Source organism: Bombina bombina, chromosome 2 (genome assembly GCF_027579735.1).
Source record: "Bombina bombina isolate aBomBom1 chromosome 2, aBomBom1.pri, whole genome shotgun sequence".
Lineage (NCBI taxonomy): Eukaryota > Metazoa > Chordata > Amphibia > Anura > Bombinatoridae > Bombina > Bombina bombina.
This window is the reverse complement of record NC_069500.1, coordinates 1,214,651,948-1,214,677,823: the sequence shown is the minus strand read 5'-3', so window position 1 is coordinate 1,214,677,823 and position 25,876 is coordinate 1,214,651,948. Positions and strand designations below refer to the sequence as shown.

General features: G+C 39.3%; 1 protein-coding gene across 1 annotated transcript in view; it reads left to right on the top strand.

Moving 5' to 3' along the window:
- CEP135 (centrosomal protein 135) overlaps positions 1-25,876 on the top strand; it is a 213,046-nt gene that overhangs the window by 37,720 nt on the left and 149,450 nt on the right. Inside the window, exons 11-12 of the mRNA XM_053703945.1 lie at positions 664-819; positions 15,130-15,291. Of these exons, the coding sequence (XP_053559920.1) occupies positions 664-819; positions 15,130-15,291 (318 nt within the window). The remainder of the gene's footprint in view (positions 1-663; positions 820-15,129; positions 15,292-25,876) is intronic.

Sequence of the window (25,876 nt, the reverse complement as noted above, 5' to 3'; positions counted from 1 at the left end):
ATGTGATTGCTTAATTCTGAACACAGCTACATCTTCAGTTTTTTTGTTTACTTACCTCCTCCTAAAATATTTTAGTTTGTTTTTCAATTGAGTTGTACAGTTTATAGGTCACATTAAAAGTGGAAAAGGTTCTGAAACGCCCCCGTCTTCAGACCACAAAATTAATAATATATATAATATTGTGCTCAGCACTAATTGTCTTAAATGCAAGTCTGTCAAAAGAACTGAAATAAGGGGGCAGCATGCAAAGGCTTAGATACAAGGATATCACAGACGTAAAAAGTGTATTAATATAACTGTGTTGGTTATGAAAAACTAGGGAATGGGTAATAATGGGATTATCTATCTTTTTAAACAAAAATTCTGGAGTAGACTGTCCCTTTTAACATGTATTTAATGATAATATGGGCAATAAAAATACTTCATTACCTAATTTTCACTTCATAGTGGCTTAAATTTTTGTTAGGTAGTCAGTGGGTGCACCCATTAAAAAGGTGAGAACACTGGTGATGGACCGGGTATAGAGTATATATTCTACTAGTTTGCTTTCTTGCAGCTATTGTTAAAGAGCAGTTTTGTATAGTGCAATAAGCCTCCCATGTTCCATATATAGATTACGATTCCATCATTAAACTGTATTGTTTGTCTTTTTTTTCCCCCCAGGGCAGTGGGTACAATTCAGAACTGAGTCGTATCACCAGAGAGAGAGATGAACTCCAGAACATGCTTGACAGGTTTGAGAAACACATGGTAGAAATCCAATCCAGCGTCAGAGTGTTAACATCAGAAAGAGATAGAATCAGTTTACAATATGACCAGGTAATAAAGACAAGTGTGCGCCTCATTATTCTCTGTAAAAAAAAATTTTTTTTTAAAAAAAATATGTTTTTTGTATGTGTTTTGTTTAATGTAATGCATTGTTCATATATCAAGAGCCCAATAAAGATTTGTATCACATTTTAGGCATGTTTTTGTATTATGCTCATTGGCTATTTTATAGAAAAACAATCCACTGTCTGGAGGACTTTAATGGTGACTCCCATTCCCTGCTAACATGGGCTATTAGATCCCACGTGAAAAATAGTAGTTATGCAATTGAATGGCAAAAACTCACATGGCTCTCAGGTGCACATAGAGGTTATGAGCTATTGTCTGGTCAAGCTACTGCAATATAGCCAGTACATTTTCTAATGGGTGATCTTTCTTTCAAATTAGAGGCTATGGGGGTAGATTTATTAAAGGGCGAGCGGACATGATTTGCCGTAGCGATGCTGAAATGCTTGTGCAATGCCGCCCCCTGCTCACTGGCGGCCAATCGGCCGCTAGCAGGGGCCGTCATTTATTCTGATTACAACCGCTGCTTCTTAACTTCTGTTTCAGGCGGACCTGAAATAATAAGGCTCCGAAGCAGCATCCCCTGCTTAATAAATGGATCCCTATGTGTCGTTTCGTCTCTCAGTTGATTGCTGTAGTACTTACAGCAATGATATAGCTGTTGATGTGACAAAAATGTTATATAACAATATATAAAAATCTGATTAAAATACAAAGTTACAATATTGCTCTTAAGGTTTGTTGCTGGCTCCCACAGCCCTTATTTGCTTGTATCTGAAAATGTCAAACATGAGGGCATGCAGGCAATATCCCAGGGACGCCATGGAGGATTTGTAAAGAAATAATAAGATAAAGATATTTAGTGGTGCAAATTCAAGAAGGGGGGGGGGGTGGTATTTAAGATTATTTCTCCTGTTAAGTGTAGTCAGTCCACGGGTCATCATTACTTATGGGATATTAACTCCTCCCCAACAGGAAGTGCAAGAGGATCACCCAAGCAGAGCTGCTATATAGCTCCTCCCCTCTACGCCACACCCAGTCATTCTCTTGCACCCAACTAATAGATAGGATGTGTGAGAGGACTGTGGTGATTAAACTTAGTTTTTTATATCTTCAATCAAAAGTTTGTTATTTTAAACGACACCGGAGTGTGTTGTTTCCTTCTCAGGCAGAATTTGAAGAAGAATCTACCTGAGTTTTTGTATATGATCTTAGCGGACGTAACTAAGATCCCTTCAAATAAAAAAGACTTTTAATATTTTATGACGCGTTTCTCAACCTACAAGGGTTGTTTCATCAGATAAAAAAAGTGAATGTTATCCTTAACAATTGTTGGCAATTTATACACATTTGTATGAACAGAGGAAGTTGTCATCACATTTGTAATCCAATAGAAAAACATTGGTGTGCATTCAGCTGTGGAACCAACATAGGACCCCAGCTGTTGCAATTTAAAATTAGGACTAATTTGCAAGGTTGTATGTATGTGAGAATCTAAACTTTAACCTGTTAGTTGCAAAATGAAAATGAATGAAATAAAACAATCTTGTCACTTTGTATTTACTGCCATTTGTTACATATATAACCTCACTAAATTGTTTATTATCACAGATGCTATTCTTTTGTATTTGAAAAATAATATATTTGGTTAAAAATGATGGCAGATAAAAAATGTATGTATTGAAAGTAAAGTGATTCATGAAACAATTCTGAATGAAAAACAGAGTTTTAAACCTGTTATTTGTATTTGAGCCTATGGAAAATGTTAAGTCCTTGTAAAAGATAAAAAGTATGTATGTGAGAGGTGTAGTAATTTGTGATCAAAGTCTAGATGGAAAGCTAAGTTTTGAACCTGTTGTTTGTATTTGAACATATGAAAAATGTTAGATTCTTGTAAAAGATGGATACTTGTATGGATTGTCACTTTGTTTACTTTAATAGTTATTATGTAAACACATGTTGATTTGTGTGGTAAACACTATTCTTTGTATATTTGGCAAAGAAGAAGAAAAAAGTGTGTATGTCAAAAAATAAATTGTTCAAATGAACCAAAAAAATGGAGTTTACTTGTATGTATACACATATTGTGTATGTTTGTGTGTGTACAAGGTGTGTGTGTGTGAGTGTGCTGTATATGTGTATGCATATGTGTGTGTGTATGTATGTATACATATATAAAAATGTATATGCATGTGTGCTTGTGTATATACACATATTGTATATGTTTGTGTGTGTACAGGGTATATATGTGTGCTGTATATATGTATGTGTATGTATGTACTATTGTATGTATGTATACATATATACAAATATATATGTATATGTATGTATGTACTATTGTATGTATGTATGTAAACTATTGTATGTATGTATACATATATAAATATGTATATGCATATGTGCGTGTACACACACACACCCACAAACAACACAAGTGTGTGCGCGTGTGTGTGTACACTTGAAATGTGAAATGTTGAAAAATTGAAAATGAGTGCTTGCTCTCACTTCCTTCAAATCAAATACGAACAATGGAAATTTAATTTGTGAGTGTAGTTTTAACCTGTTTGCCAATAGTACCTCTGGCTAGTGGATATTATAGAATGTAATGAAAGGACCAAAATGACATTTGGGAGTGTTGTTTTAATCTATTTGCCAATAGTGTGTCTGACTTGTGGATGTTGTGGAACATAATTGTATTTTGTGTCAGAGAAAATAATAACGACTGTGAATGTCTGTCAATTAAAGGCTGCTAGATCCAGGTTGGCATTCAACCCTTGGGGATGAAGGGTCTTTAGTCGATAGATCCAGTAAGTTTCACGCTGTCTGAGTCTAGTGAGTCTATTATAATCAGGACTCTTTGGAATAAAATCAATGGGAATGTATGTAAAAGTGTATGGATTTCCATTATGTTTAATTAAACAATGATTCGGTATGCTATGCTTAATTTTGTTTTTTCTACAGTTCTTGCAGTTGCGGTGATGTTCACCCCATCTGTTTCTCAGTTTTCTGGAGGTGCGGCCTACATATTGGAGGCCGCATATACACTCCATGAGATAAACGGTGAAAGATGAGTTACAATTGAAAAAAATAGGAATTTGGAAGCACTCGCCAGTGGTGGTAGATTTGAAATTTTTAATTCCCGATTTTATAATTTTACAAGAGCCACATCCTGTTTTTCCACATTTGTAAATACCCCGGAGACCAAACAATCCCTTGTTTTGTTTGGGGTCATGTAGTGTTCTGTTGGAAGGTTTATGTTTCACTTTTCTGCTGGGAGCTAGCTGGTTTCTGAGTGTAGGTGCTCTTCTGTATATGATTTTTGGTGTTTCTTTTACTAAGTTTTTGAGAATGGGGTCCCTTTGTATTATATACCAATGTTTGTTAATTATGTGTTGTATTTTGTTAAAATCAGAGTTAAATTGTGTTATAAAAAATGTTTCTTTCTCACCAAAAAGTGTATCTGTTTTGTTAGTTTTTCTATCTGCTAGGATATCCTCCCTTTTAAGATTTTTCGCTCTTTCTAGAGCCCTATCTAATAAAATGGGAGGGTATTCTTTTTCAATGAACCTATTGTATAATACTTGACTTTGTTGTAAGAACGTGTTGTAATCACTGCAATTACGTCTCATCCTACGAAATTGACTATAGGGTACATTGTGTATCCAATTCCTATGATGGTTGCTGTGATAGTTTAAGAAACTGTTACTGTCGACGTCTTTGAAATATGTCTTAGATGTAATATTATTTTCTTCTAGACTGAGAATGAGATCTAAATATTCAATATTTTGTTTCTGAATGTTGGCCGTAAATTTGAGGCCCATGTGGTTACAGTTAAGATGTTCTATGAAGTTTTTGGCTAATGATAGATCTCCTTCCCATAAGAAAATCAGATCATCTATATAACGGCCATAGAAGACCAGGTTCGCCCCAAAGTCCGCCGAGTAGATGTATTTTTCTTCAAAAAAACCCATAAACAGGTTCGCAAAACTGGGGGCGAACCTGGTCCCCATGGCCGTTCCTTTTGTCTGTAGGTAAAAAAACCACATGGGCCTCAAATTTACGGCCAACATTCAGAAACAAAATATTGAATATTTAGATCTCATTCTCAGTCTAGAAGAAAATAATATTACATCTAAGACATATTTCAAAGACGTCGACAGTAACAGTTTCTTAAACTATCACAGCAACCATCATAGGAATTGGATACACAATGTACCCTATAGTCAATTTCGTAGGATGAGACGTAATTGCAGTGATTACAACACGTTCTTACAACAAAGTCAAGTATTATACAATAGGTTCATTGAAAAAGAATACCCCCCCATTTTATTAGATAGGGCTCTAGAAAGAGCGAAAAATCTTAAAAGGGAGGATATCCTAGCAGATAGAAAAACTAACAAAACAGATACACTTTTTGGTGAGAAAGAAACATTTTTTATAACACAATTTAACTCTGATTTTAACAAAATACAACACATAATTAACAAACATTGGTATATAATACAAAGGGACCCCATTCTCAAAAACTTAGTAAAAGAAACACCAAAAATCATATACAGAAGAGCACCTACACTCAGAAACCAGCTAGCTCCCAGCAAAAAAGTGAAACATAAACCTTCCAACAGAACACTACATGACCCCAAACAAAACAAGGGATTGTTTGGTCTCCGGGGTATTTACAAATGTGGAAAAACAGGATGTGGCTCTTGTAAAATTATAAAATCGGGAATTAAAAATTTCAAATCTACCACCACTGGCGAGTGCTTCCAAATTCCTATTTTTTTCAATTGTAACTCATCTTTCACCGTTTATCTCATGGAGTGTATATGCGGCCTCCAATATGTAGGCCGCACCTCCAGAAAACTGAGAAACAGATGGGGTGAACATCACCGCAACTGCAAGAACTGTAGAAAAAACAAAATTAAGCATAGCATACCGAATCATTGTTTAATTAAACATAATGGAAATCCATACACTTTTACATACATTCCCATTGATTTTATTCCAAAGAGTCCTGATTATAATAGACTCACTAGACTCAGACAGCGTGAAACTTACTGGATCTATCGACTAAAGACCCTTCATCCCCAAGGGTTGAATGCCAACCTGGATCTAGCAGCCTTTAATTGACAGACATTCACAGTCGTTATTATTTTCTCTGACACAAAATACAATTATGTTCCACAACATCCACAAGTCAGACACACTATTGGCAAATAGATTAAAACAACACTCCCAAATGTCATTTTGGTCCTTTCATTACATTCTATAATATCCACTAGCCAGAGGTACTATTGGCAAACAGGTTAAAACTACACTCACAAATTAAATTTCCATTGTTCGTATTTGATTTGAAGGAAGTGAGAGCAAGCACTCATTTTCAATTTTTCAACATTTCACATTTCAAGTGTACACACACACGCGCACACACTTGTGTTGTTTGTGGGTGTGTGTGTGTACACGCACATATGCATATACATATTTATATATGTATACATACATACATACAATAGTTTACATACATACATACATACAATAGTACATACATACATATACATATATATTTGTATATATGTATACATACATACAATAGTACATACATACACATACATATATATATACAGCACACATACACACACACACACATATATACCCTGTACACACACAAACATATACAATATGTGTATATACACAAGCACACATGCATATACATTTTTATATATGTATACATACATACACACACACATATGCATACACATATACAGCACACATATACACACACTCACACACACACACACCTTGTACACACACAAACATACACAATATGTGTATACATACAAGTAAACTCCATTTTTTTGGTTCATTTGAACAATTTATTTTTTGACATACACACTTTTTTCTTCTTCTTTGCCAAATATACAAAGAATAGTGTTTACCACACAAATCAACATGTGTTTACATAATAACTATTAAAGTAAACAAAGTGACAATCCATACAAGTATCCATCTTTTACAAGAATCTAACATTTTTCATATGTTCAAATACAAACAACAGGTTCAAAACTTAGCTTTCCATCTAGACTTTGATCACAAATTACTACACCTCTCACATACATACTTTTTATCTTTTACAAGGACTTAACATTTTCCATAGGCTCAAATACAAATAACAGGTTTAAAACTCTGTTTTTCATTCAGAATTGTTTCATGAATCACTTTACTTTCAATACATACATTTTTTATCTGCCATCATTTTTAACCAAATATATTATTTTTCAAATACAAAAGAATAGCATCTGTGATAATAAACAATTTAGTGAGGTTATATATGTAACAAATGGCAGTAAATACAAAGTGACAAGATTGTTTTATTTCATTCATTTTCATTTTGCAACTAACAGGTTAAAGTTTAGATTCTCACATACATACAACCTTGCAAATTAGTCCTAATTTTAAATTGCAACAGCTGGGGTCCTATGTTGGTTCCACAGCTGAATGCACACCAATGTTTTTCTATTGGATTACAAATGTGATGACAACTTCCTCTGTTCATACAAATGTGTATAAATTGCCAACAATTGTTAAGGATAACATTCACTTTTTTTATCTGATGAAACAACCCTTGTAGGTTGAGAAACGCGTCATAAAATATTAAAAGTCTTTTTTATTTGAAGTTGTCTGTGTTGTGGTTCATATATATCCACTGAACAACACACATAAGATCACTCCTTTGCAGCACCTGAAGTCCAGACATCAGGAGACAAACACCAAGTTGCAACCAGAGCAAGTGCCTTTGGAGCCTGACTCCTACAGTGTACTAGCCACTGTTAAGTGCTAGCCTGCTCTCTTGCACTGGTCACAGTACAGTGCCACACCATCTGGTAAGCATAAATATCTACCTTTATCTATACCTGCATTCCAGACGATATCACGCTATTGTGGCGCCCTCTTTCTATTCTTCTTCAACAGTTGTTCCAAACTCTCTGGGATCAAGAGGAGCAGCCTGATTCATCATCATCTCCTTCAAGAGGACATCTGTACCCCTTATTTACCACCAATATATGGACATTAAACAGGACTAATACGGTAGACCTGATCTACGATATTCAAAGTACAATAACTAGTTTTAAATTGTTTTTTGTTTTCCTTTATAATATCAGCGCTCTTTTATATCCCTTTATTGGGATATTTTCACCTGTAACTAAGATCCGTTTGCTGTTCTCGGCCATTCTGAGGAGTAAGGTAACTTCAGATCAGGGGACAGCGGGCAGGTTCACCTGCAAAGAGGTATGTTGCAGTATATTATTTTCTAAGGAATGGAATTGACTTTGAAAATACTGCTAATACCGATATAATGTAAGTACAGCCTTAAATGCAGTAGTAGCAACTGGTATCAGGCTGACATGTATATATGTTTACACTTAAGTATTTCTGGGGAATGGCACTTCACTGGGAAAATACTATATGCATATAACTTTTAGCCTAACTTGCAGTGTGAGCGACTAGCAGCAGGCTTTTTTATGACATTTCATATATTAGATTTTAAACGTTTACTGGCATGTTAAATCGTTTAATTATCTGAGGTACTTGGTGAAAATTGTTTTGGGCTTTAGTTTCCACATGGCTGTCGTTTGTTTTAAATTAAAACAGTTTACTGAGCTTCCCTCACTGTTGTAGTGTGAGTGGGAGGGGCCTATTTTGGCGCTTTTACTACGCATCAGAAATTCAGTCACAGTCTGTCTTTTTCTCCCTGCATGATCCAGGACGTCTCCACAGAGCTCAGGGGTCTTCAAAACTAGTTTTGAGGGAGGTAATCACTCACAGCAGACCTGTGAGACTGTGCTTGACTGTGATAAAAACGCTTATATTGTCAATTGTTATACGTTTTTTCTGATATTAAGGGTTAATCATCCATTGCTAATGTGTGCAATCCTTTGCTAAATTTGGTTTATATAACTAATCCGGTTCATTTTTATTCAACTGTGTCAGTTTTTTGGTGTGCTTCTTAAAGGCACAGTAACGTTTTTACATATTGCTTGTAAATTTAGTTGAAAAGTATTTCCAAGCTTGCTAGTCTAATTGCTAGTTTGTTAAACATGTCTGACACAGAGGAATCTCTTTGTGCAATATGTTCAAAAGCCAAGGTGGAGCCCAATAGAAATTTATGTACTAATTGCATTGATGCTACTTTAAATAAAAGTCAATCTGTACATGTTAAGCAACATTCACCAGACAACGAGGGGGAAGTTATGCCGACTAACTTGCCTCACGTGTCAGTACCTGCATCTCCCGCTCAGGAGGTGCGTGATATTGTAACGCCAAGTACATCAGGGCGGCCATTACAAATCACTTTACAAGACATGGCTAATGTTATGACTGAAGTTTTGTCTAAATTACCAGAACTTAGAGGTAAATGAGATCACTCTGGGATGAGAACAGAGTATACTGATAATGCTAGGGCCATGTCTGATACTGCGTCACAATTTGCAGAGCATGAGGACGGAGAGCTTCATTCTGCGGGTGACGGATCTGATCCAAATAAACTGGATTCAGACATTTCAAATTTTAAGTTTAAGCTGGAAAACCTCCGTGTATTGTTAGGGGAGGTGTTAGCGGCTCTGAATGATTGTAACACAGTTGCAATCCCAGAGAAAATGTGTAGGTTGGATAAATATTTTGCAGTACTGACGTTTTTCCTATACCTAAGAGACTTACTGAAATTATTACTAAGGAGTGGGACAGACCCGGTGTGCCTTTCTCACCCCCTCCTATATTCAGAAAAATGTTTCCAATAGACGCCACCACACGGGACTTATGGCAAACGGTCCCTAAGGTGGAGGGAGCAGTTTCTACTTTAGCTAAGCGTACCACTATCCCGGTGGAGGATAGCTGTGCCTTTTCAGATCCAATGGATAAAAAGTTAGAGGGTTACCTTAAGAAAATGTTTGTTCAACAAGGTTTTATATTACAACCCCTTGCATGCATTGCGCCTGTCACGGCTGCGGCAGCATTTTGGTTTGAGTCTCTGGAAGACACCCTTGACTCAGCGACATTAGATGAGATTTCACTTAAGCTTAAAACCCTTAAGCTAGCTAATTCATTTATTTCTGATGCCGTAGTACATTTAACTAAACTTACGGCTAAGAATTCCGGATTCGCCATTCAGGCATGCAGAGCGCTGTGGCTAAAATCCTGGTCAGCTGATGTAACTTCTAAATCGAAACTACTTAACATACCTTTCAAGGGGCAGACTTTATTCGGGCCCGGTTTGAAAGAAATTATCGCTGATATTACGGGAGGTAAAGGCCATGCCCTGCCTCAAGACAGAGCCAAACCCAGAGCTAGACGGTCTAATTTTCGTGCCTTTCGTAATTTCAAGGCAGGAGCAGCTTCAACTTCCTCTGCTCCAAAACAGGAAGGAGCTGTTGCTCGCTACAGACAAGGCTGGAAACCTAACCAGGCCTGGAACAAGGGCAAGCAGGCCAGAAAGCCTGCTGCTGCCCCTAAGACAGCATGAAGTGAGGGCCCCCGATCCGGTAACGGATCTGGTGGGGGGCAGACTCTCTCTCTTCGCCCAGGCTTGGGCAAGAGATGTCCAGGATCCCTGGGCGTTGGAGATCATATCTCAGGGATATCTTCTGGACTTCAAAGCTTCTCCCCCACAAGGGAGATTTCACCTTTCAAGGTTGTCAACAAACCAGATAAAGAAAGAGGCGTTTCTACGCTGTGTACAAGACCTTTTACTAATGGGAGTGATCCATCCAGTTCCGCGGTCGGAACACGGACAAGGGTTTTACTCAAATCTGTTTGTGGTTCCCAAAAAAGAGGGAACCTTCAGACCAATATTGGATTTAAAGATCCTAAACAAATTCCTAAGAGTTCCATCATTCAAGATGGAAAATATTCGGACAATCTTACCCATGATCCAAAGAGGTCAGTACATGACCACAGTGGATTTAAAGGATGCTTACCTTCACATACCGATTCACAGAGAACTTTACCGGTATCTAAGGTTTGCCTTCCTAGACAAGCATTACCAGTTTGTAGCTCTTCCCTTCGGGTTGGCTACGGCTCCAAGAATTTTTACAAAGGTTCTGGGCTCTCTTCTGGCGGTACTAAGACCGCGAGGAATTTCGGTAGCTCCGTACCTAGACGACATTCTGATACAAGCGTCAAGCCTTCAAACTGCCAAGTCTCATACAGAGTTAGTACTGGCATTTCTAAGGTCGCATGGGTGGAAAGTAAACGAGGAGAAGAGTTCTCTCTTACCACTCACAAGAGTTCCCTTCTTGGGGACTCTTATAGATTCTGTAGAAATGAAAATTTACCTGACAGAGGACAGGTTAACAAAGCTTCTAAATGCTTGCCGTGCCCTTCATTCCATTCAACACCCGTCAGTGGCTCAATGCATGGAGGTAATCGGCTTAATGGTAGCGGCAATGGACATAGTTCCTTTTGCACGCCTGCACCTCAGACCGCTGCAATTGTGCATGCTAAGTCAGTGGAATGGGGATTACTCAGATTTGTCCCCTACGCTGAATCTGGATCAGGAGACCAGAGATTCTCTTCTATGGTGGCTTTCTCTGCCACATCTGTCCAGGGGGATGCCCTTCAGCAGGCCAGACTGGACAATTGTAACTACAGACGCCAGCCTACTAGGTTGGGGCGCTGTCTGGAATTCCCTGAAGGCTCAGGGATCATGGACTCAAGAGGAGAGTCTCCTTCCAATAAACATTCTGGAATTGAGAGCAGTTCTCAATGCTCTTCTGGCTTGGCCTCAGTTAGCGACTCTAAGGTTCATCAGGTTTCAGTCGGACAACATCACGACTGTGGCTTACATCAACCATCAGGGAGGGACAAGAAGTTCCTTAGCGATGATGGAAGTATCAAAGATAATTCGCTGGGCAGAGTCTCACTCTTGCCACCTGTCAGCGATCCACATCCCAGGAGTGGACAACTGGGAGGCGGATTTCCTAAGTCGCCAGACTTTTCATCCGGGGGAGTGGGAACTTCATCCGGAGGTCTTTGCCCAAATACTTCGACGTTGGGGCAAACCAGATATGGATCTCATGGCGTCTCGCCGGAACGCCAAGCTTCCTCGTTACGGGTCCAGGTCCAGGGACCCGGGAGCGGTCCTGATAGATGCCTTGACAGCACCTTGGACCTTCAGGATGTCTTATGTGTTTCCACCCTTCCCGATGCTTCCTCGCTTGATTGCCAGGATCAAACAGGAGAAAGCATCAGTGATTCTAATAGCGCCTGCGTGGCCACGCAGGACCTGGTATGCAGATCTAGTGGACATGTCATCCTGTCCACCTTGGTCTCTGCCTCTGAGACAGGACCTTCTAATTCAGGGTCCTTTCAAACATCAAAATCTAATTTCTCTGAAGCTGACTGCATGGAAATTGAACGCTTAATTTTATCTAAGCGTGGATTTTCGGAGCCAGTAATTGATACCTTAATACAGGCTAGGAAACCTGTTACCAGGAAAATTTACCATAAGATATGGCGTAAATACTTACACTGGTGCGAATCCAAGGGTTACTCATGGAGTAAGGTTAGGATTCCTAGGATATTGTCTTTTCTACAAGAAGGTTTAGAAAAGGGTTTATCTGCAAGTTCTTTAAAGGGACAGATCTCAGCTCTGTCCATCCTTCTACACAAACGTCTGTCAGAAGTTCCAGACGTTCAGGCTTTTTGTCAGGCTTTGGCTAGAATTAAGCCTGTGTTTAAGACTGTAGCTCCACCGTGGAGCTTAAACTTAGTTCTTAACGTTTTACAGGGTGTTCCGTTTGAACCCCTTCACTCCATTGATATCAAGCTGTTATCTTGGAAAGTTCTGTTTTTAATGGCTATTTCCTCGGCTCGTAGAGTCTCTGAATTATCAGCCTTACATTGTGATTCTCCGTATCTGATTTTTCATTCAGATAAGGTAGTTCTGCGTACTAAACCTGGGTTCTTACCGAAGGTAGTCACTAACAAGAATATCAATCAAGAGATTGTTGTTCCATCATTGTGTCCTAACCCTTCTTCAAAGAAGGAACGACTTCTGCACAATTTAGATGTAGTCCGTGCCCTGAAATTTTATTTACAGGCAACTAAAGATTTTCGACAAACTTCTTCCCTGTTTGTCGTTTATTCTGGACAGAGGAGAGGTCAAAAAGCATCTGCTACCTCTCTATCCTTTTGGCTTCGTAACATAATACGCTTAGCCTATGAGACTGCTTGACAGCAACCTCCTGAAAGGATTACAGCTCATTCTACTAGAGCTGTGGCTTCCACTTGGGCCTTTAAGAACGAGGCCTCTGTTGAACAGATTTGCAAGGCTGCAACTTGGTCTTCTCTTCATACTTTTTCCAAATTTTACAAATTTGACACTTTTGCTTCTTCGGAGGCTGTTTTTGGGAGAAAGGTTCTTCAGGCAGTGGTTCCTTCCGTATAGAGATCCTGCCTATCCCTCCCGTCATCCGTGTACTTAGCTTTGGTATTGGTATCCCATAAGTAATGATGACCCGTGGACTGACTACACTTAACAGGAGAAAACATAATTTATGCTTACCTGATAAATTCCTTTCTCCTGTAGTGTAGTCAGTCCACGGCCCGCCCTGTTTTTTAAGGCAGGTCTAAATTTTTAAATTATACTCCAGTCACCACTGAACCCTGTAGTTTCTCCTTTCTCGTTTGGTTCTCGGTCGAATGACTGGGTGTGACGTAGAGGGGAGGAGCTATATGGCAGCTCTGCTTGGGTGAGCCTCTTGCACTTCCTGTTGGGGAGGAGTTAATATCCCATAAGTAATGATGACCCGTGGACTGACTACACTACAGGAGAAAGGAATTTATCAGGTAAGCATAAATTATGTTTTATATATATATATATATATATATATATATATATATATATATATATATATATATATATATATATATATATAATCTCATAACATCCCTGGGATTTTGATTGTGGTCCACCCCAGTTTTTGGTGTAATGTTACATCTTTTATAATAAACTTTTTTGGGGAGAGGATGCCAAAACTATGCAATGCAAAAGATCCATGCATTGTAATTTTTAAAAATTGCTAGTCAGGATAAAAACGGGTTAGTTGTTAAGTTTTATGTAGATCTATTGATGACTTTCTCCAGCTGCAAAGTAGATTTGAAAGGTTTAAAGTGAAGGTCAATTTTGATGAATTGGTGCCCGGTTTTTAATAATCCTATTAAAAACAAGGGCACTTTAATTCATCAAAATTGACATTTCACTTGTTTTCTTCAAAAACTTACCTTTTAATCCTGGCAGCCGCTCCAGCACTTCCTCTGCCCATTGCAAGCCATCTTCGCTTCCTCCAATCACAACGTTGCATTAGGCCAAGATTCTGCCCTTGTTTTTTATAGGATTATTAAAAACCGGGCAGTAATTCATCAAAATTGACCTTCACTTTAAAAATAAATGCATTCATGACAGATGGGGTATTTTTAAGAACCCAACAGTTGTGTTTAATGTTGGTTAATCAAACATAACTACATATATTAGGTGTGAAAAACAGTATCCTTCCAAAAGTTATTTGTGTTAATTAAACTCATATGGTGCTTTTTTATATTTACATTCAATTTAAAGGGACGGTTTACCCCAAAAACATTCTCCCCTTTTAAAATGTTCCCAATGCTCCATTTTACCTGCTGGAGTGTATTCAATTGTTTACAAGTAGCTCCTTTACCCCTATTTTGGCATTTCAAATAGCTGATTTAGCCTGTGATATCCCCACCTATACTAAAAGTTTCTATACTGGAGTCAAAGCTATTGAATAGCCTATGTAAACACAGCCAGCAGAAGAAATTTCACTCCCAGTGGGGTACATGGTAGTTTATTAATACAATGTTAATTTTCCATTGTTCTTTCTTTCTAAATATTATGCTTTGGTTTACAGACAAATATAAGATAAGGAAGCAAGTGTGTGTACACAAAGTGATATGATACTCAAAAACACAAAACCAGCTAATAAATGTACACAAATCTGAAAATGACATTTCTCAAATATTTTACTCTGCAGCTGGTATAACAAGTCATTGAAAATACATTAATTGAAAAACAATTTTACAGTGTGCTTTCCCTTTAAATGTATAAAGTTCTGAGGATCTGTGTTAGTTTAGTAATACAGATGAAGAAACATATTTTTGCTCTGTATTGTTGTGTTTTTTATTATTATTATTGTTATTACTGTTATTTATATTTTACTTTCATTGATATTGCTTTGCAAATAGAGCTTTATTATATTATACACAATATTATATATTTTATAGGCCCAGAAAGAGCTAATGATGCTTAGAAAAGAAATATCTCCACTGGCCAAGAAGTCATCTTCACAAAGTGAATTTGTTCATGTGGAAGAGGAAAGAGATGTAGCCATTTCTGACTTGAGAAGAGTCACAAATGAAAATGCCAGCCTGAGAGACCGGATACAGGTTATATTTATATTATTGTAATGCTTTGTCATTTAGACTGGTAGTGTAAATGACTTGTTTATAGACTAGCATTAGATTGAACTAAGGGATGGTAGCTCTGTAGGATTAATATGATAAATTAATTTGTGCTCTAGACTAGAAGTAGTCTAGAGTCTAGTGTATAGAAATAACAGGTCTTTGTACAAAAGGGAGAGTTTTGTTTTTGTAGTTAAACATGGTCAGCATTTTCTTTCATGTAATTGGCAAGAGTCCATGAGCTAGTGACATATGGAATATACAATCCTACCAGGAGGGGCAAAGTTTCCCAAACCTCAAAATGCCTATAAATACACCCCTTACCACACCCACAATTCAGTTTTACAAACTTTGCCTCCTATGGAGGTGGTGAAGTAAGTTTGTGCTAAGATTTCTACGTTGATTTGCGCCTCTCAGCATTTTGAAGCCCGATTCCTCTCAGAGTACAGTGAATGTCAGAGGGATGTGAAGGGAGTATCACCTATTGAATGCAATGGTTTTCCTCACGGGGGATCTATTTCATAGGTTCTCTGTTATCGGTCGTAGAGATTCATCTCCTACCTCCCTTTTCAGATCGACTATATACTCTCATATTCCATTACCTCTACCGTTTCAGTACTGGTTTGCCTATCTGCTATATGTGGATGGGTGTCTTTTGGTAAGTATGTTTTCATTACTTAAGACACTCTCGGCTATGGTTTGGCACTTTATGTTTTTATATTAAGTTCTAAATATATGTATTGTACTTATATTTGCCATGATTCAGGTTTTCAGTATATTTCCTTTTGCAGACTGTCCGTTTAATATCTGGGAAATGCTTTTCTCCTACATTGGTGTGTCCGGTCCACGGCTTCATCCTTACTTGTGGGATTATTCTCTTCCCCTACAGGAAATGGCAAAGGGAGCACACAGCAAAAGCTGTCCATATAGCCCCCCCTCTGGCTCCGCCCCCCAGTCATTCTCTTTGCCTGCTCTGAACAAGTAGCATCTCCACGGGGATGGTAAAGAGTATGTGGTGTTAGTTGTAGTTTTATTTCTTCTATCAAGAGTTTGTTATTTTAAAATAGTGCCGGTTTGTACTATTTACTCTACAACAGAAAGTGATGAAGAGTTCTGTTAAAAGAGGAGTATGATTTTAGCACCAGTAACTAAAATCCATTGCTGTTACCACGCAGGACTGTTGAAACCAGAGAACTTCAGTTGGGGGTAACAGTTTGCAGACTTATCTGCTTCAGGTATGACCAGTCTCTTTTCTAACAACACATAGTAATGCTAGAAGACTGTCAGTTTTCCCTTATGGGACCGGTAAGCCATTTTCTTAGACTCGGTAACAGATTAAAGGCTTATAAATTGGGCTCTATGCTGGTTGACACTATTGTGGGCTAAATCGATTTGCTTATATCATATTCTTATGACATTTGGAGTGTTTTATGAGCTTAGAAACACTTTTTGGAACGTTTTAATTATGCCTGGCATTGGTTTAGACGCCTAATCTAGTCAGAAAGGCCCCTTCACTCTGGTATGCAGAGGGAAGAGGCCTCATTTTCGCGCCTCAGTTGCGCAGTTACTTCCAAAGGCAGTGCATGCAGCTTCATGTGAGAGGGTCCTGTGGCTGAGAAACAGACTCCAGAAGGCTTATTTCTGTGGTGAATAACCCCTAAGGAAGGTAAAAGCCGCAGCAAAGTCTGTGGCAGGGATTATAGTGTGTTTAAACCGGTTAATTGAACAATTAGCTCCGGTTTGCTTATTTAAGGGTCTAGAAACTTCATATTTGGTGTGCAATACTTTCAAAGCATTAAGACACTGGGGTGTAAATTTTATAAAGATCGGATATTTCCTTCATAGTTTTTTGAACATTCAGAAATAAAGTGTGTTCCTTTTATTATTTAAAGAGACAGTAAAATCGTTTTTATTGCATTAATAGCCTGCCTAAATCTGCCTAACATGTCTGTACCTTCAGATAGCATATGTTCTGTGTGTATGGAGGCTAAGGTGGTTCCCCCTTTAAATGTATGTGCAAATTGTGCCATGGCGTTCAAACAAAGTAAGGACAGTACTGTCACATTTAATAAGGTTGCCCAAGATGATTCTTCAAATGAAGGTAGTCGGGATAGTTCATCATCCTCTCCTTCTGTGTCAACACCAGTTTTGCACGTGCAGGCGATACCTAGTACATCTAGCGCGCCAATGCTTGTTACTATGCAGCAATTAACAGCAGTAATGGATAATTCTATAGCAAATCTTTTATCCAAAAGCCAGCATTTCCCAGAAAGCGTGATTGCTCAGTTTTAAATACAGAGGATGAGCAAGTTGGCGCTGACGATAATTTATCTGTTATACCCTCACATCAATCTGAGTTAGCAGTGAGGTAGGGTCTGTCTGAGGGAGAAATTTCTGATTCAGGAAAAATTTCTCAGCAGGCAGAACCTGATATCGTGGCATTTAAATTTAAGCTAGAACATCTCCGCGCTCTGCTTAAGGAGGTGCTAGCTACTCTTGATGATTGTGATACTTTGGTGATTCCAGAGAAGTTGTGCAAAATGGACAAATTCTTAGAGGTCCCAGTGCACGCCGATGCTTTTCCGATACCCAAGAGGGTGGCGGACATAGTGACTAATTAGTGGGAGAAGCCAGGTGTAACTTTTGTTCCCCCTCCTATATTTAAGAAAATGTTCCCCATTGTCGACCCCAGAAGGGACGCATGGCAAACGGTCCCTAAGGTAGAGGGGGCAGTTTCAACGTTAGCCAAGCGCACAACTATCCCTATTGAGGACAGTTGTGCTTTCAAAGATCCTATGGATAAAAAATTGGAAGGATTGCTTAAAAAGATATTTGTTCAGCAAGGTTTCCTTCTTCAACCGATTTCGTGCATTATTCCTGTCACCACAGCGGCGTCTTTTTGGTTCGAGGAACTAGAAAATTCGCTCCAAAAGGAGACTCCATATGATGAAGTCATGGACAGAATTCACGCACTAAAGTTGGCTAATTCCTTTATTTTGGATGCCGCTTTTCAATTGGCAAAATTAGTGGCGAAAAATTCAGGTTTTGCAATAGTGGCGCGCAGGGTGCTTTGGCTAAAATCTTGGTCGGCGGATGTGTCGTCCAAAACAAAATTGCTTAATATTCCTTTCAAAGGTAAGACCCTTTTCGGGCCAGAATTGAAGGAGATTATTTCAGACATCACTGGGGGAAAGGGCCATGCCCTCCCACAGGATAGGCCTTTCAAGCCTAAAAACAAATCTAATTTTCGTTCCTTTCGCAATTTCAGGAACGGACCGGCACCAAATTCTACAGCCTCTAGACAAGAGGGTAACGCTTCCCAGCCTAAACCAGCATGGAAACCATTGCAAGGCTGGAACAAGGGTAAACAGGCCAAGAAGCCTGCTGCTGCTACCAAGACAACATGAAGGGGTAGCCCCAGATCTGGGACCGGATCTAGTAGGGGGCAGACTTTCTCTCTTTGCTCAGGCTTGGGCAAGAGATGTTCCGGATCCCTGGGCACTAGAAATAGTCTCTCAGGGGTATCTTCTAGAGTTCAAGGAACTCCCTCCAAGGGGAAGGTTCCACATGTCTCGCTTATCTTCAGACCAGATAAAGAGACAGGCATTCTTACATTGCGTAGGAGACCTATTAAAGATGGGAGTGATACACCCAGTTCCAACAGCGGAACAAGGTCTGGGTTTTTACTCAAACCTGTTTGTAGTTCCCAAAAAAGAGGGAACTTTCAGGCCAATTCTGCATTTAAAAATCCTAAACAAATTCCTCAGAGTTCCATCATTCAAAATGGAAACCATTCGGACGATCTTACCAACAATCCAGGAGGGTCAATATATGACTACCGTGGACTTAAAGGATGCGTACCTGCATATTCCGATCCACAAAGATCACCATCAGTTCCTAAGGTTCGCCTTTCTGGACAAACATTACCAGTTCGTGGCTCTTCCATTCGGTTTAGCCACTGCTCCCAGAATTTTCACAAAGGTACTAGGGTCCTTTCTAGCGGTTCTAAGGCCGAGGGGCATTTCTGTAGCACCTTACCTAGACGACATTCTAATCCAAGCGTCATCCCTTTCCAAAGCAAAGGCTCATACAGACATTGTTTTAGCCTTTCTCAGGTCTCACGGGTGGAAGGTGAACATAGAAAAGAGTTCCCTGTCCCCCTCCACAAGGGTTCCTTTTCTAGGAACAATAATAGATTCTGTAGAAATGAAGATTTTTCTGACAGAGGTCAGAAAGTTAAAGCTTCTAAACACTTGTCAGGTTCTTCAATCTATTCCTCAGCCTTCCATAGCTCAGTGCATGGAGGTAATAGGATTAATGGTTGCAGCAATGGAAGTGGTTCCTTTTGCTCGAATTCATCTAAGACCATTACAACTGTGCATGCTCAAACAATGGAATGGGGATTATGCAGACTTGTCTCCCCAGATTCAAGTAGACCAGTTAACCAGAGACTCACTCCGCTGGTGGTTGACTCAAGATCACCTGTCTCAGGGAATGAGTTTCCGCAGGCCAAAGTGGGTCATTGTCACGACCGACGCCAGTCTCTTAGGCTGGGGCGCGGTATGGGACTCCCTGAAAGCTCAGGGTCTATGGTCTCGGGAAGAGTCTCTTCTCCCGATAAACATTTTGGAACTGAGAGCGATATTCAATGTGCTCCTGGCTTGGCCTCAACTAGCGAAGGCCAGATTCATAAGATTTCAGTCGGACAACATGACGACTGTAGCGTACATCAATCATCAGGGGGGAACAAAGAGTTCCTTGGCGATGAGAGAGGTATCCAAGATCATCAAATGGGTGGAGGATCACTCCTGCCATCTATCTGCAATTCACATCCCAGGAGTAGACAACTGGGAGGCGGATTATTTGAGTCGTCAGACTTTCCATACGGGGGAGTGGGAACTCCACCCGAAGGTCTTTGCCCAGTTAACTCGACTATATGGGGCATTCCAGACATGGATCTGATGGCGTCCCGTCAGAACTCCAAGGTTCCTCGCTACGGGTCCAGATCCAGGGATCCCAAGGCGACACTAGTGGATGCATTGGTGGCGCCTTGGTCGTTCAACCTAGCTTATGTGTTTTCACCGTTCCTTCTCCTTCCCAGGCTTGTAGCCAGGATCAAACAGCAGAAGGCCTCGGTGATTCTGATAGCTCCTGCGTGGCCACGCAGGACTTGGTATGCAGACCTGGTGAATATGTCATCGGCTCCACCATGGAAGCTACCTTTGAGACAGGATCTTCTAGTACAAGGTCCATTAGAACATCCAAATCTAGTCTCTCTGCAACTGACTTCTAGGAAATTGAACGCTTGATTTTATCTAAGCGTGGGTTTTCAGATTCAGTTATAGATACTCTGGTCCAAGCCAGAAAACCTGTGACTAGGAAAATTTACCATAAGATATGGAAAAAATATATCTGTTGGTGCGAATCCAAGGGATTCTCTTGGAGTAAAATTAAATTTCCTAGGATACTTTCCTTTCTCCAAGAGGGTTTGGATAAAGGGTTGTCAGCGAGGACAGATATCTGCTCTGTCTGTTTTGTTGCATAAACGTCTGGCAGCAGTGCCAGATGTACAGGCGTTTGTACAGGCCTTAGTCAGAATCAAGCCTGTCTACAGACCCATGACTCCTCCATGGAGTCTAAACTTAGTTCTTTCAGTTCTTCAAGGGGTTCCGTTTGAACCTTTACATTCCATAGATATTAAGTTACTATCTTGGAAAGTTCTGTTTTTGGTTGCTATTTCTTCTGCTAGAAGAGTTTCTGAATTGTCTGCTTTGAAGTGTACTTCACCCTATCTGGTATTCCATACAGATAAGGTTGTTTTGCGTACCAAACCTGGTTTTCTTCCAAAAGTGGTTTCCAACAGGAATATTAACCAGGAAATAGTTGTTCCTTCTCTGTGTCCGAATCCAGTTTCGAAGAAGGAACGTTTGTTACACAACTTAGATGTGGTCCGTGCTTTAAAATTCTATTTAGAAGCAAAAAGGATTTCAGACAGACATCATCCTTGTTTGTTGTTTATTCTGGTAAGAGGAGAGGGCAGAAAGCTACTGCTACCTCTCTTTCCTTTTGGCTGAAAAGCATCATCCGATTGGCTTATGAGACTGCCGGACGGCAGCCTCCTGAACGAATTACAGCTCACTCTTCTAGAGCTGTGGCTTCCACATGGGCCTTCAAGAACGAGGCTTCTGTTGATCAGATCTGTAAGGCAGCGACTTGGTCTTCTCTGCATACTTTTGCCAAATTTTACAAATTCGATACTTATGCTTCTTCGGAGGCTATTTTTGGGAGAAACGTTTTGCAAGCTGTGGTGCCTTCCGTTTAGGTTACCTGACTTGTTCCCTCCCTTCATCCGTGTCCTAAAGCTTTGGTATTGGTTCCCACAAGTAAGGATGAAGCCGTGGACCGGACACACCAATGTAGGAGAAAACAGAATTTATGTTTACCTGATAAATTTCTTTCTCCTACGGTGTGTCCGGTCCACGGCCCGCCCTGGCTTTTTAGTCGGGTTTAAAAAATTTTATTTCTGTACACTACAGTCACCACAGCACCCTATAGTTTCTCCTTTTTCTCCTAACCGTCGGTCGAATGACTGGGGGGCGGAGCCAGAGGGGGGCTATATGGACAGCTTTTGCTGTGTGCTCCCTTTGCCATTTCCTGTAGGGGAAGAGAATATTCCCACAAGTAAGGATGAAGCCGTGGACCGGACACACCGTAGGAGAAAGAAATTTATCAGGTAAACATAAATTCTGTTTTTTATGAAAAATTGTGTTTCTTACCTGGGGTATAGTCTCTTTTTCAAATTGACTGTCCTTTAAATTCGCGGGCAGAATTAGGCTCGCGAGGGTGCAAAATGCCAACGTTTATTGCGTCATTCTTGGCGCAAGATTTTTTTTGGCGCGAAGTTACGTTCGTTGGCGCAATTTTGTCATTTCCGGCTTCTTAGTTGATGCGGAGTCCTTCACAAGGTTGCGTCATCTATGACGCGAGTGTGTCGTTTGCGGACGTTTTTGGCGCCAAAAAATATTTTTCTGTTTGTTGTGCATCATACTTGGCGCCAAATATTTTTTCATTATTTAAGACCCCATACTTATTTGCCTCTTGCCTTTTTTCTATGTCAGAGGGCTATGCTGTTTGCATTTTTTCCCATTCCTGAAACTGCCATATAAGGAAATTGATAATTTTGCTTTATATGTTGTTTTTTTTTCAACTTACATTTGCAAGATGTCTTAATCTGATCCTGTCTCAAATCACTGTTGGAACCCTGCTGCCTGATAACAGTTCTACCAAACCGAAGTGCATTTGTTGTAAACTTTTGGAGGTTATACCTCCATCTGTGGTTTGTGATAGTTGTCATGATAAACTTTTACATGCAGAGAATGTATCCATCAGTAGTAGTTCATTACCTGTTGCTGTACCCTCAACATCTAATGCACAAGATATACCTTTAAATTTAAAAGAATTTATTTCTGATTCTATTCAGAAGGCTTTGTCTGCAATTCCGCCTTCTAATAAACGTAAAAGATCTTTTAAAACTTCTCATAAAGTTGATGAAATTTCAAATGACCGGCAACATACTGAATTATCCTTCTCTGATGAGGATCTATCTGATTCAGAAGATCCTGCCTCAGATATTGACACTGACAAATCCTCTTTTTTATTTAAAATGGAGTATATTCGTTCTTTATTAAAGGAAGTGTTAATTACATTAGATATGGAGGAAACTAGTCCTCTTGATATTAAAATTAGTAAACGTTTAAATTATGTTTATAAACCTCCTGTGGTTATTCTAGAGGTTTTTCCAGTTCCTGATGCTATTTCTGATATGATTGCTAAAGAATGGAATAGGCCTGGTGGTACTTTTATTCCTTCTTCAAGGTTTAAAAAATTGTATCCTTTGCCAGCAGTTACATTGGAGTTTTGGGAAAAGATCCCCAAAGTTGATGGGGCTATCTCTACTCTTGCTAAATGTACTACTGTTCCTACGGAAGATAGTACTTCTTTTAAAGATCCTTTAGATAGGAAACTTGAATCTTATCTAAGGAAAGATTATTTATATTTAGGTCATCTTCTTAGGCCTGCAATTTCTTTGGCTGATGTTGCAGCTGCTTCAACTTTTTGGTTGGAAACTTTAGCGCAACAAGTATCGGATCATGATTTGTCTAGCATTGTTAAGTTGATTCAACATGCTAATAATTTCATTTGTGATGCCATTTTTGATATAATCAAAATTGATATTAAATCGATGTCTTTAGCTATTTTAGCTTGAAGACTTTGTGGCTCAAATCTTTAAATGCTGATATGACTTCTAAGTCCAGATTGCTATCTCTTTTCTTTCCAAGGCAATACATTATTTGGTTCTCAGTTGGATTCAATATGTTCAACTGTCACTGGGGGGAAGGGAGTTTATTTGCCTCAGGATAAAAGACCTAAGGGTAAATCTAAAGCTTCTAACCATTTTCGTTCCTTTCGACAGAATAAGGAACAGAAACCTATTCCTTCCCCCAAGGAATCTGTTTCCAATTGGAAGCCTTCTTCAAAATCCAAGCCATTTAAGAGATCAGAGCCAGCCCCCAAGTCCGCATGAAGGTGCGGCCCTCATTGCAGCTCAGCTAGTAGGGGGCAGATAAAAAATTTTCAAAGATGTTTGGATCAATTTGGTCCAAAATCATTGAATTCAGAGTATTGTCTCTCAGGGGTACAGAATAGGATTCAGTAAGACCGCCTGTGAGAAGATTTTTCTCTCACGCATTCCAGCAAACCCAGTAAAGGCTCAGGCTTTCCTGAAGTGTGTTTCAGACCTGGAGTTATCAGGATTAATCATGCCAGTTCCGTTTCAGGAACAGGGTCTGGGGTTTTATTCAAATTTATTCATTGTCCCAAAGAAAGAAAATTCATTCAGACCATTTTTGGATCTAAATATTTTGAATCAATATGTAAGCGTACCAACTTTCAAGATGGTGACTATAAGGACTATTCTGCCTTTTGTTCAGCAAGGGCATTATATGTCCACAATAGACTTACAGGATGCATATCTTCATATTCCAATTCATCCGGATCACTTTCAGTTCCTGAGATTCTCTTTTCTAGACAAACATTACCAATTTGTTGCTCTTCCTTTTGGCCTAGCGACAGCACCAAGAATCTTTTCAAAGGTTCTTGGTGGCCTATTCTCTGTAATCAGAGAGCAGGGTATTTCGGTGTTTCCTTATTTGGACGATATCTTGGTACTCGCTCAGTCTTTACGTTCTGCAGAATCTCACACGAATCAACTAGTGTTTCCCGCCTCTAGTTCTTCTTCCAAGAGTGATCTCCAAAATCATCATGGAGCAATCGTTTGTGCTGCTGGTGGCTCCAGCATGGCCTAACAGGTTTTGGTATGTGGATCTTGTTCGGATGTCCAGTTGCCAACCTTGGTCACTTCCATTAAGGCCAGACCTTCTATCTCAAGGTCCGGTTTTCCATCAGGATCTCAAATCATTAAATTTGAAGGTATGGAAATTGAACGCTTAGTGCTTAGTCATAGAGGTTTCTCTGACTCAGTGATTAATACTATGTTGCAGGCTCGTAAATCTGTTTCTAGAAAGATTTATTATCGAGTTTGGAAGACTTACATTTCATGGTGTTCTTCTCATAAATTCTGTTGGCATTCTTTAAGAATTCCTGGAATTTTACAGTTTCTTCAGGATGGTTTGGATAAAGGTTTGTCTGCAAGTTCCTTGAAAGGACAAATCTCTGCTCTTTCTGTTTTATTTCACAGAAAGATTGCTAAACTTCCTGATATTCGTTGTTTTGTGCAGGCTTTGGTTCGTATCAAGCCTGTCATTAAATCAATCTCTCCTACTTGGAGTCTTAATTTGGTTTTGAAGGCTTTACAGGCTCCTCCGTTTGAGCCTATGCATTCTTTGGACATTAAACTACTTTCTTGGAAAGTGTTGTTTCTTTTGGCTATTTTTTCTGCTAGAAGAGTTTCTGAATTATCCACTCTCTCTTGTGAATCTCCTTTTCTGATTTTTCATCAGAATAAGGCAGTTTTGCGGACTTCATTTAAATTCTTACCTAAGGTTGTGAATTCTAACAACATTAATAGAGAAATTGTTGTTCCTTCATTGTGTCCTAATCCTAAGAATTCTTTGGAGAGATCTTTACATTCTTTGGATGTGGTGAGCGCTCTGAAATATTATGTTGAAGCTACTAAAGATTTCAGGAAGACTTCTAGTATATTTGTTATCTTTCTTCTATAAAGGTAAGACGAGTCCACGGATTCATCCTTTACTTGTGGGATATTATCCTTCCCTACAGGAAGTGGCAAAGAGCACCACAGCAGAGCTGTCTATATAGCTCCTCCCTTAGCTCCACCCCCCAGTCATTCTCTTTGCCTACTCTAAGTACTAGGAAGGGTAAAGTGAAAGAGGTGATATAATATTAGTTTTTAATTTCTTCAATCAAGAGTTTATTTTTAAATGGTACCGGTTTGTACTATTTACTCTCAGGCAGCAAATGGATGAAGACTGCTGCCTGGAGGATGATGATCTTAGCATTTGTAACTAAGGTCCATTGCTGTTCCCACAGA